Source organism: Nymphaea colorata, chromosome 3, assembly GCF_008831285.2.
Source record: "Nymphaea colorata isolate Beijing-Zhang1983 chromosome 3, ASM883128v2, whole genome shotgun sequence".
Classification (NCBI taxonomy): Eukaryota; Viridiplantae; Streptophyta; class Magnoliopsida; order Nymphaeales; family Nymphaeaceae; genus Nymphaea; species Nymphaea colorata.
Window position 1 is genome coordinate 11,289,603 of NC_045140.1, and position 12,750 is coordinate 11,302,352.

Here is a 12,750-nt window from a genome sequence, read left to right on the forward strand (position 1 = left end):
TTAAAATAATATTAAACTAACTTTGCGAGGCGGACCATGTGGCTCTGCCACTGAGACACTGTCATTTAAGTTGGAGGGCATAGTCATAAGTGAGCGTTTTTTATTTTAAGTTGAAGGGTCTAACCATAAGCTCATTTAATTTAGATCCCGAATTCCAAGATTTCAGCCTCTCACTAGTCAGTTAAGTCACTCGGGGAGTGGAGTTCTGTACTGCTCACTCGCTCAAACGCAACTCAAATCGAGATCACAAGGAATAGAACCCACGCTCCTAGCCGAGGTAACAACATTAATATTGAAGCAAACTTGCATGTTCCAAGAAAGCGATCCTATTAATTATTGGTCAGCACCCTACCAACTAATGGTTTCTTTTGGCAATATTAGAACACTTTGTTTCATGGTTTTTCGATGCAAAAGGGATTTTCATATGAAGTTCATGTTTGTTTAAGCAGTAAGAGTATCTCTGCACACGTTTCAGAACAATTTGTCTGTACCGCTGTTTGAAAATTATCACGCTTAAAAGTATTAGTAATTAGATGTTTAATTCACGAATCAAACGCAGTATTCTTTGGGTAAATAGCGTATAAGGGGACATGACACGTGATGGAGGATAGTCTTATATCATTCTTGATTTCTTGCATCTATAATATATTAGGCATGAGGGTGAGAGTACAAGCCTTAGAATTTTATTTTGTCAGGAGTGCCATTAATAAGTCTAAGCTGGTTATATGTACCCCCGAATCCTAAAAGTTCAAAATGACCAGAATGCCCATGTTCCAGTAGAAAGGGGAGCCCCTCTACAGGGATAAAAGGGTAATGAAAAAGTTAAAAAAAGTCTAAAAAATACATTTCTTTGTGAAAAATCCTCAAAATACCCCAACTCCCACCTTCTCTTTTTTAGTGCATACCTACTCATTCTCTTAATAGGTGTCCAGATCTAGTTTCTTCATTTAAGAAAAATGTGTTTCTTCATGTAAGATACCAGAAATGTGTCTTAACGCCCGTTTCACAAAACACACACACACACACACACAAAGAGAGTGAGAGAAGCAGTAGGACAAGAGTCGTCACTGTAGAGTTATTTGGTGCAGACACGTACATATAATATGGAATGTGACTGGTTTGGATTTGAGCCGAATCCGATGTTTAACAAATTCAGTCGATCCTATGTAATTGGAATCAGATCCAAACACTACTTTTTAAATCTAATCCGGATCCTGCTAGCATAAGGTTCGACATTCATGTGTTATCTGATTCTTCATCATCAGATCCAAGTTGGGTATCAGGCTCAGATTCAAATCCAATTACTAATTCTGAATTCTTTGTGCGACCCAGATCAGAGTAGAACAAGCTTGTTTTCTTTGAATCAGACCACAATTCAATGCCCACTATTCTGATCGAAAAATCTATATGAATATGGACTGGATCTGAGTTGTGATGCTTATCTTTTTTCTGCAACCCTAGTAGAACTAAACCAATCCCTTGATCAGTTTCCCCTTTGAACTTGAGTAGCATCTGGAATGTTCAAAAAAGCTGCAACCCTGATCATGTGAAATTCATTCTCATCCATGTGATGTTGGGGCCACAGCAGAATTCAACCAGGAGTGGACTATCATGATGATGAACTTTCACCAAGCTCAAGAAGATAAAAGCTGCACTTGGGTCACCATGCGGGGCGTCCTGGATTTCAACAACACATGATTTGGATCGTTTCGGTGTGATGCTTTATCCTGTTAACTCCACTGATAGCTTTCTCTTTTTACTCATGGGAAGTACTTCACATGATTGGCATCAATTCATGACATCAAGAAAGAGGGTAAATAATCATGTGACTTACAGTTTATCATGTATGCCCTTCAAACAGGGGGTTGAGAATTTTTGTCTAGGGTTGAAATTGTTGAAAGACAAGACTTTCAGAGAGGGCTACTTGGGTAATATGGCATTCTAAACCACCTGTATAACATTTCACTGTCGCAGATAGAATGCCATAATAAATAGTTTGTTTTGATTTTTAAAAGACCTAATATATATTTTTTAAAATTCTTACTTGGGTTTAGATGCAATTTTTTATGTAAAAACTTATATTCTAAAAATATGAGGGCAGCCATGAGCTCTACTGCCTCCTGTTGTGCCCTTGTGTAAAAATTAGAGACAGAATTTGGTGGGTCCACAAGATTTACTAGGTTTCAGTACCTGTCTATAGGCAATGAATTTGGATATAGACCATGATCGCTTGTGAAGTTCTTTTTTCTTCTTTTCCTCATCTATTCAAGAGCTGATCTAGCCTGTGACTGCCTGATTATGTATTTGTGCATAACTCAAACCTAAAATTTGTGGGTTTGAGTTTAACATTTATAGGAACAGGGGGGATCCATAATATTTATTCGGGGGTTGAAAGTGTCAAAAGATAAACTTTCAGAGCGCCTAAAATATTTTTTGGAAATTTTGTGCTGGGGTTGAAATATAACTTTTAAAAATTTAAACATGTAAATTTTCAATTTTAGAGTTCAAGAGGAGACATGGCCTCTACGGGCTACCCCGCTTGCAGAAATTTGAGTGAGAATTTGATTTGTCTACATGATCTATATGAAATGAATTTGGATATAGACCATGATTGACTACAAAGTTTCTCTCTCTCTCTCTCTCTCTCTCTTTTAATGATTTTGCCCAAATTGATAAGGAAGGAAATCACAACGTTACTAAAAAAACCGTTGAAGATAATATTGGAAAGAAAGAAAGGGAGAAACTCGAGGAGAGGGAGATTGGCATTATGAAGAAACCTGTTGACATCTCCAAAGAAGCAACCTGTTGACATCTCCAAAGAAGAAGTTGAAGAACATCCTGTGCAAAGACAAAGAAGGAAAAACTCATTAATTCTAGAACTCGTTCATATTACCCTTGGACGTATTCCTGAGAAAGGGGCATGAAAGATAAAGAGAGAAACGAGAGAGATGAATGAGTAAAAAAGAATCTCACCAATCTTCCATTCACCTTTGAGTTTTTAAAGGTATATAAACCCACAAGTCATGGGATATAGAGGTTACAAATAAATCAATACGTTACAACAAAAAATTTACAGATAATAATTAATAGGTTTTTCTTGATATTATCTTTCCATAAACATATATTCTAGATCTTTCCTTCTTATCCGATACTCCCTCTCAAGTTAGCATGTGCAAATCTGAAACACCCAACTTGGCACTTAAATTTTGAAAAATGTCTCTTCCTAATGGTTTGGTGAAAATATCTGCTAGTTGCAAACATGACGATATATGATGCGGTTGAATTATTCCTTGCTCAATTTTTTCTCTTATAAAATGAGAACCCAGCTCTATGTGCTTCTTTCATTGTTTGATTGTCACAATATAAATTGATTGGATTATCATGAGTCCATCCCAAATCATTCAATAAAGCTTTTAACCAAATAACTTCACAAGTTGCCATAGCCATTGCTCAGTATTATGCTTCGGCAGAGGATTTGATGATAGTAGACTACTTTTTTTGATTTATAAGAGATAAACACAATATATCCACTAACTGATTTACGAGTGGTTGGACAACTTTCTCAATTTGAGTCGCAATAATTTCACAAATTTTTTTCACTTGACGATGATAAAAATATTCTTTTCGCTGGTGAAGATTCCAAATATTTTAATACTTGGAGTGCTGCCTCATAGTGTGTGGTTTGCGGTGATTGCATGAACTGACTGAGAACCTAAACCGAGTACGTTACGTCTGAACATGTAATAGTCAAATAAATCGAACATCCAACTAACCTCCCTATATTTAGCTGGATCTTTTAGTAGAATACCATCATTTGGAGTCAACTGTAAATTTTTGCTCCATTGGAAAATCAATAGGTTCGGCTCCCATTAAACCTGCATCATTCAAAATATCCAACACGAATTTTCTTTGACTTAGGATTATTCTTGATGGCACTCTTTTAACTTCTATACCAAGAAAATATTTAAGTATTCCCAAGTCCTTAATATGAAATTTGAAATCTATATATTGGTTAACCGAGGCAATACCTTGTTCATCATTCCATGCAATGATAATATCATCAACATATACAAGGACAATAATAATTTGTTTTTCATATTTTCGAGCAAATATAGTATAATCAGCCGACCATTGAATGAAACCAACATCTTTAAGTGCCGATGATAATAGCTTGTAAAAACAGTTGTGTGGCAATTGTTTGAGTCCATAAAGAGACTTATCAAGTCGGCACACGGTATTACTAGGAACTCTCCCTCACGAACAAGCCCTGGTGGAATGGCCATGTGTATTTTCTCATACAATTCTTCATGTATAAGTGCATTACTAACATCCATTTGATATAAATGCCTTAAATTGAAGCAAGAGCAAGAAGCATTTGCATGGTTGTCGATTTCGCAACCGGGGCAAATGTCTCGTTATATTGGAGGCCCCCTAGTTGAGTGTACCTTTTAGCTACAAGTTTAGCTTTGTAGCATTTGACGCTTCTATCCGATCACTTTTTTATTTTATAAACCTAACAACAACCAATTGGATGTTTGTTTGGAAGTAAAGTAGTGAAAGACTTGTTCAAGTGCCCAAATCTCAACAACCATAGTACTTCACCAATGTTGATACTCAACTACTTCCACATATGAGCTAGATTCAACATCACTCATGATAGAAGTTAAAAAAGCATAATGAGATTTAGAGAATTTGTGAACAGATAGATAGTTGTGTATGAGATAGAAGGTACTAAGGATTGCTTATTTGAAGTAGATTTCTTAGGCCGTGAACTTGTAACCATCACATTAGAACACACATAATCTTGAAGGTAAAATGGTGAATGACGAGTACAACTAGATTGGCATAGAGCAAGTGGGTTAAAAGGAGTTGGATCATGTAATGCAGATTGATGATCTGAAAAATGAGTTGCTGGCTGGATTTGAACACTATTGGTGGAGTCGTGAGGTTGGGTAGATGATGTAGACGATATTGGGGATGAGTATGCAGAAACACCATTCTCACAAGTTGACATATATTTCTTGCCAAGATAGTCTTCTTGAGGATGAGGCAAAACGATATTGTTCAAATCATTTGCATGATATTTTTCAGTTAGAAATGAAAAATAACCCTCATAAAATGATATATGTCTACTTGTAAAAATTTGTTTGGTATCTAAATAAAAAACACGATACCCTTTTTTATTATGAGCATAACTTATAAGAACTCCTTTGTGAGCACGTGATGCAAACTTATGCATAGGATTTAAATTTTTGGCATAGCACAAGCATCCTAAAACATACAAGACCTCATAATTGGGTTTTTTCTTGTAAGAAGTTCAAATGGAGACTTGTTATTTTAAAAGAGTTGATGGCATTCTATTAATTAAAAATGTCGCTATCAAAATACATTCTCCCCAAAAATTAACTGGTAGGTTGGCTTGAAACCTAAGTGCTTGTGCCACCTATAGTAGATGACGATGCTTCCTCTCAACACGCCTATTTTGTTGTGGAATCCCATCACATGAGGTTTGATGCTATGATCATGAAAATACACTTGCATATTATGGGCTGTAAATTAAGCACCATTATCGGTTCAAATGAATTTTACATGGATATTAAATTGAGTAAAAACAATGACACAAAAGCAAGTTAAACAAGAGAAAGTTTCAGATTTAAACCTCATCAAGAAAACCCAAGTAGATAGTGTAAAATCATCTATTATGGTGAGAAAATAATGTGCTCTCGTGTGTGACGTCGTGGCATATCCTCTCCAAATGTCACAATGGATCAAAGCAAAAGGATCACTTGCTCTACTAGTCCTAGTTGGAGATGACAAGCAGGTAAACTTAGCTTTATGACAAGTATCACAAGAAAAATCATGCTTGGAAATGAAAATATTTTCATTCAAAGGAAAAGTCTTATCAAATGAAGGATGTCCAAGTTTCATATGTCATATATGAGCCGTCTTATTATTAGGAGAAGCAAGCAAAGCATGTGAAGTAGAAGAGAGTAGAAGATAATAAAGTCCACTGCTTAAGTTACTCACCCCAATCAGCTTCCTCGACAAAGGGTCCTGAAAAGCATAGCAGGTTGAAAAGAAAACAACAACACAATTAGTAGTCTTGGTAACCTTTAGAACTGATAGTAAGTTGTATTTAAAATCAGGAATGTATTGGGCGTCAGTAAGCTAAATACTGGTTGAAAGGTGGATTGTTCTAGTAATATAGACTAGAGTTTGATGTCCATTTGGTAGGTTGATCACATGTGGTTTAGACATATTTCTAATAGTAAGTAGAAATGAGGCCACGTTTGATGGCACCGATTTTTTAGAGGGGGAACTTTTTCTACGGTAATTTTACCCTGAAAAAATGACAGAAGGGTAAAATTCCCTTCTTCTTGTTTCAGACCATGTTTGATGGTCTGGAACTTTTTTCCAAAGGAAAAAATGCCTAGTTTGTTAGGCAAGAAAATTTTTTCAAGGAAAAATTTTTTGACCGTTTTTTGTCATGGTCAAAAACTGCAATTGACCGTCCACCACCTACACATAGATATGCAATTCAGCCATGGAAAAAATATTTAAAGCCATTCAATAATAGAGTTATTACATAAAACCCTTTGTAATGTACAACATAAACGCTAGAAAGTTGTAAACATCATCTATTAAAATTGATAACAAGCCATCCTCTATAAAACTGCACGAAAACCAGGAGAAGACAGGAAAAAAAGAAGGTTCCGTTAGATGATCCAATTACTTCATAGATTAAAACTTGCAAAACTGTGAATCCTGTCAACAAAACCGCGTGTGTTGAAAACGCTACATCGTTCAAAGCCACTGGAATCATCTACAAGTTATGGAATACAGAAACATTAGTTTAAACAAAGATTAATGCTCCTAAAACAAATCGTTAACGTTGTTTCCAACACATGTTTTACATGTACAGGACAAAAAACAAGCAAATACATGATTACTAAATAATTCCAATGGTATGCAATCTCATTGGTTAACTATATTTTCAAGCTGCGAAGAACTTGCCTGGGAAAGGATTGAACCCAACAATGTTGCACAGAGAGCAGTAAGTAATTGCACCGGCAGTGATAATGTACCTAAAACAAAACGCAGATGAATTAAGCCAACCACAGTCATTTGGCTAACCTACAAAAAACCACACGATTTCCATTAAAGCTGACTTACACTGTCCACTGCATCCCATGGCTGGAGAAAGCAGATGAAATTGGTGTGTCAGGATCCATTGCATAATAAGGCACCAAACCAACTATAACCACAGATACCTGCATGTACAAGACACAGCTAGGGATAAAATCCCTTTCCAATTCCCAATGGCAAATCACGTTGTGGATTCTTCACCTGCAAGATAGGATGAGCGTCAAGCATGAAGTGAACTGACTACAAATATCAGGCTATATTTACAATAAAAGCTTTGACTAACAAGTGCCTATGAAAGTTAATAACGAATTGTTTCTGCTATATCCAACTTCAAAAATTTTTGTCACATGGAATGAAGCAAAAATGGGTTGAATGACATTCATAATTATGTAAATAGCAATATACCTCCTCAGCCGTGTTTGCAACCGCATCAAAGCCTATATATGCAAAGAAAACAGTAGCGGATCCAGCAAGCATCCCATTAACTCCAAAAGGAAAGTACCTAGAACCACAACAAGAACATAGATTAAATCTCCAGCTTCAACCACCTTCAACAAAACCAAGAAATGAATTGAGAATTTCTCATAAAAATAGTTCCAATGCATATAGGAGAAAAAGTTAAAAGTGCATAACCATCTAGAGTGCACTTTTCCCTTACCCATTGGAAAGGGCATAACCAGGCCATCCACTTTGAAATCCAAGGACACTACCCGCTATGATGACAAAAATCATGACACAAACGTTTGCAGTGATAAATGCTGACCCAGAAAAGTGCACTCTTTAAATTAACATGTCCCAAACATAATTCTTACCAAAGGCTACTCTTGCGACCCCAGATACAATGGCCTGATTCAAGGAAGGTAGGGCCACAGGCCATCATCAAAATATGCATATAGGGATGGCGTACCTCAACTTCTTCGAAATACCACGACGACGGCTGGAGGCAGAGCAGCGGTAGTGGTGGAGAGCACGGCGAGCGGACGACGACTGGAGGCAGAGCAGCGGCGGTGGTGGAGAGCATGGCGAGCGGACGACGGCTGGAGGCTGAAGCGAATGATGGTGATGAGGAAGCCCTAACGGGCAGAAAATTTGTCTCCGCCAAAAAGTCGGACCCTTCAGGGTCCGACTTTTTTCCAGGCCCATAAGCAATCAACAAGAAAAGAAAGAGTTGATAACATATATACATTTATACAGAAACTTGGGCGGAATATACATTAAAGAGTATTGTCCAACATTCAAGTAGGTGCCCATATTGTTAGTTCACATCCAAAAAAGTATTGGTTACCCATCTAGTATATGAGTTTAAAGAGTATACATCCAAAAAACAAAACAGACAATCTTAAAATAGATGCTTCATCTTCATTGTAATCTTCTTGTTCTTTGCTGCACTTTACAAAATAGATGCTTCATCACAAAACAAAATAGATGCTTCATCTTCGTTGTAATATATATGTTGATGCTTCATCTTCGTTGTCCTATTTAAAAACAAAGTAGATGTCAAACATACATTAAACATTTAACTTGTTATACATCAACAAATAACTGATAAATGAACTTCGTTATAACTGATAAATGAACTTACTATTCAACTGATAATCTGTAAACATTTGACCTGTTATAGCTGTTCTCAGAAGATTGTTGCTTCCTCGTTGATGTGTTTGTCTTGCGATTTCTGGTTCGCTTAAGAAAACATTATCATTCGACTGAGTTTCTTCATCAACAAATTGTTCGGCATTCGGATTGTGTTCAATTATGAAGTTGTGCAGTACACACGTAGCAAGAACAATTTGAACTTGTTTTTTCAATGGATAGTGCACTTGCATTTTTAGTATTGGAAAACGTCCTTTCAACATGCCGAAAGTTCTTTCTACTACATTTCGTAGTGATGAATGCCTATGGTTGAATAATTCCTCTTGAGTTCTAGGTGTGCGTGCCCCTGGTGCACTAAATTCAGACATATGATATCGATGCCCTCGATAAGGTGTTAGCAAACCGACAATGTTTGGATAACCCCCATCAGCAAGATAATATTTTCCTACAAGTGAACACAAATTCGTAAAAGTTTGTGAAATGCCCATAAGAAGGTATGCAATGTTGAGTGGAAGTACGTACCTTCTGGCACAACAAATGGGTCAGTTGGATGATCAAGTGCATTGTATAATACTCTTGAGTCTGTTGCACTTCCTTCCCATCCCGCCAAGACGTAGTGGAATCGAGTGTCGAATCCAACTACAGCCATGACATTTTGAGAAATGACTCCTTTTCTATTGCGAAATCTTGCTTGATCTGACGCTGAGACCCATGCAGGTACATGGGTGCCATCGATTGCACCTAAGCAATCCTATATAGTATATATACTGGTTAGACATATATGCACGTGTCATAAAATGTTTACGTTTATGAAAATACCTAAAAATATGGAAAAAATCTTTCAGATCGCCGAATACTACTTGGCATCTCAATGTTGGGGCGCCGGATGAAATCCCTACCCAATATACATAATGCTCGTAGGACAAGGCTGACATATTTACTTATTGTTTGTCCAGAATGTTGAAACGTATTCTGAGTTGCACGATTGCGTTCATTATGTCCAATGGTCAATAAAAATATAGCTACTTGTTCTTCTAGACTAATCTCACGAGCATCCTCCAATAAATTCCTAGTTTTGAGAGTGGTACACAATGTCATATATGTGTGCCGATCCATGCGAAGTAAGTCCATACAATTTCTAGGATGACCTTCAAGCATGAGTTGAACAAAAGAAGAACCAGCTTCTCGAAAGGGATGAACAATCCTCCTAGTATGAGGTAGTTGTCTTAACCAAAAAAAGATGAAGACGAACACTATCCGAATCAAATAACACTCTAGTTCTTCGTCATCATAGAACATGTCGATGTCAGCCATTTCAACTAAACTGCATGAAACATAATAACAAAAAATATTGAAGAACATGTCGTGAAAAAAAGTGTACAAACAACCATTGCAAACATCATCCAAAAACAATGCATTTGCTAATACAGTCAACATGAATACTTAAAGAACATGAATACATAAAAAACAACCATTGCAAACTTCATCCAATAACACATAAGACACAAAATAATAGATGGAACATATATAAAATGAGCAATGTGCAACTAATGTACCGTTGAACATATAATTAACAATGAGTTCTTACCTACGACCCATTCAGTTTACGTGTCAACCATGGCACCCGTTGTGAAGATGGAATATTGACGAAGATCATGGGGTTCGTGCCCTCAGCCAACAAATCAAAACTCTTCACATGTGTTTCAGAATCAATTTGTCCTGTCTCAACCAATTCTTGAAGTATTTCACAACACTGGACAAATTGAACCCCTTTACTTCCATTTGTCATGGTATGCACATCGTCAGCAATACGGTGCAACAAATTATAGTATTCTTCATCATAGTCTGACCTGTTCCTTTTAGACCTATTTGTAGTCCTGTTGGTTGTCATGGTGGGATGTTGAGGTGTAGGAGTTGCAGATGTTGGCGATTGTATTGAAGGACTATCTTCATGAAGCATCTGTGTGAATGATTGTGTATTTTCAGGTTCCATGTGAAATGGAGTCGATTGGGAAGCAGGTGTTGTTGGGAATGGTTCAATAATATCCTCTAATAACATGCTGTTGCACGTGTCTGCTGTGTTCCCAGTTGCGTGAGAATCACCAAATATCTCAAGAAACTCATCATAGTATCTCCAAAACTTTGGTCCTTTGTACTTTTTTCTATTAGGGTATTTCTGAAAAAATTTTAATAGGTTCAACATTTACAGAAAAAAAGACACGTAAGACAAAACCTAAAATTACGATTTCTTTAACATACCTCAATGTACTCACTCCAAACCTGGGGGTCAACTTCAATGCATTTGTTAGTAGGGTCATATCCAAACCCGCTTGTGTTCATCATTTCCTTCAACACTGTCAAGTTTGGTTTTGCATATTTCAGTTTATTTTTTATTTTGTCCTTAGTGAAGTCCCTTCCGAAGCGGTCTATCATGCTTCTTTCTATTGCTGTGTATGCTTTTGCCTTCAAACCTCCACCAGACTTCATACCAGGAATGCGTGATTGCTCCAAAAGAAGCTGGACTAAGTAGTCCATTTGTGCTTCAGTCCATGTAAGATTCTCCCTTGATGTACCACTATCCTCCATGTTAATGATTTGCACAATATTCCTTCACAACTACAACATTGAATATGAAAACGTATGTGTAAACAAAATTGACAATACTAACTTGCATTTTCAATTGTAAGAATAATGACTGGCCAATAACAAACAGTTTTTTTATCACACATGCACGTGCATTAATAAACCAATAAATTAAAATGTGAATTTTCATCAAAAATATTTAAAATATGCCAGTTCTGCTCAAATGAATTTTCATCAAAATTTTTAATATCAAACAACTATACTACTATGGGTACAGAGGTTGGTGGTAGGAAAAATATGTAAAAGATGCAAAGACCCCATTGATACCAACGTTTATCATTCATATTGATCTCGATGAGCAATACAAAATATTGCTGGTTTTCAGATTTTTTCGGGATCAACTAGGTGAATGTCTATCATATCCAGTTTCTTTGAGCAGAACTGGCATTATGGATGACCAATAAATTATAGCTGAGGCGACAAGCAAGAAATAAAAGTCAGAATTGAAGAAAAAAATTTTTAAACGCAGGTTTGAGTGTATGAAACTATGAATGTATAAGGAATCATGTCTACGTATCCAGGAACAGAATTCTTGTTTCGGCTAGAAGGCTAACCTTGCTGATATTTAAAGGATTGGCAGAGTCATGTTCAAGAAAAAAAGCATGTTTCAAAAGTTCATGTAACTAGAAAGTTCAGATATTTTAAAGAAGAAAGCATGGCTCAGACATTATTCTGCTTTGATAAAATGTATTGCTCCAAGGAAAGCCAGTTTTCAATATACTTCCAACATAAGCAGATTTAGGTGAATGTTCAAAGTCTGCGTGCAACATAAGATTCTAGGAATTCATTACCAGGTTGGAGAAAGGGAGGTCGCAGTGATTGGTAACGGGCGTCAACTTCATGAATGTATAAAAATTATTCAATCTCCTGTTGCACTGCTATGGGCAATACCCCAATCATCTCTGCCTTGCCTCTTCTCCCTCCTCCCTCTCTCAACCAGTTTATAGGACAAGATGAACTCCTAATGGGTCCCCTTCCACGTCAATGAAAACAGGACAAGGTGGGACTGCAGGTTCCATTCCACTAACTCTCAAAGAGATGTCCCAAAGTTGAAGTTAATAGGTTTGGTAATGAGGTCCTATGGGGCCTGGAAGAATGTGAATGAGACGATCATATCTAAATCTACCAGTTGTTCTGGCGCATTGAGATCTTAAGAAATCAGATAGAAAACCAAATCCAGGAGAGCTGACTTTTATATATGATTCAATTCCTAAATTATGTTGAAAAGTTCTTAAAACAAGAACAGATATCAGCAGAAAAACCTTCTCGAGTACCCTACAACAACATCTTACAGCCTATAATGAAACTGAACTGTGGGAGTTAGCAGGATTAGAATTCTAACAAGGTACTTCTCTCTTCATAATAGCAGTG

General features: G+C 36.7%; 2 protein-coding genes and 1 pseudogene across 2 annotated transcripts; all 3 read right to left on the reverse strand.

The window, feature by feature from the left end:
• Positions 1-6,975: 6,975 nt before the first annotated feature.
• On the reverse strand, positions 6,976-8,332 carry LOC116250308 (cationic amino acid transporter 2, vacuolar-like; annotated as a pseudogene).
• Positions 8,333-8,532: 200 nt separating this feature from the next.
• LOC126409201 (protein ALP1-like) lies at positions 8,533-9,458 on the reverse strand. The gene is made up of 2 exons (XM_050077114.1): positions 9,259-9,458; positions 8,533-9,181 (listed from the first exon to the last, which is right to left on the reverse strand). The coding sequence occupies exons 1-2, from the start codon at positions 9,383-9,385 to the stop codon at positions 8,706-8,708; spliced, it is 603 nt and encodes a 200-aa protein (XP_049933071.1). The 5' UTR covers positions 9,386-9,458; the 3' UTR covers positions 8,533-8,705.
• Positions 9,459-10,324: 866 nt separating this feature from the next.
• On the reverse strand, positions 10,325-11,322 carry LOC116250309 (uncharacterized). The gene is made up of 2 exons (XM_031623943.1): positions 10,996-11,322; positions 10,325-10,912 (listed from the first exon to the last, which is right to left on the reverse strand). The coding sequence occupies exons 1-2, from the start codon at positions 11,320-11,322 to the stop codon at positions 10,325-10,327; spliced, it is 915 nt and encodes a 304-aa protein (XP_031479803.1).
• Between the last annotated feature and the right edge of the window lie 1,428 nt (positions 11,323-12,750).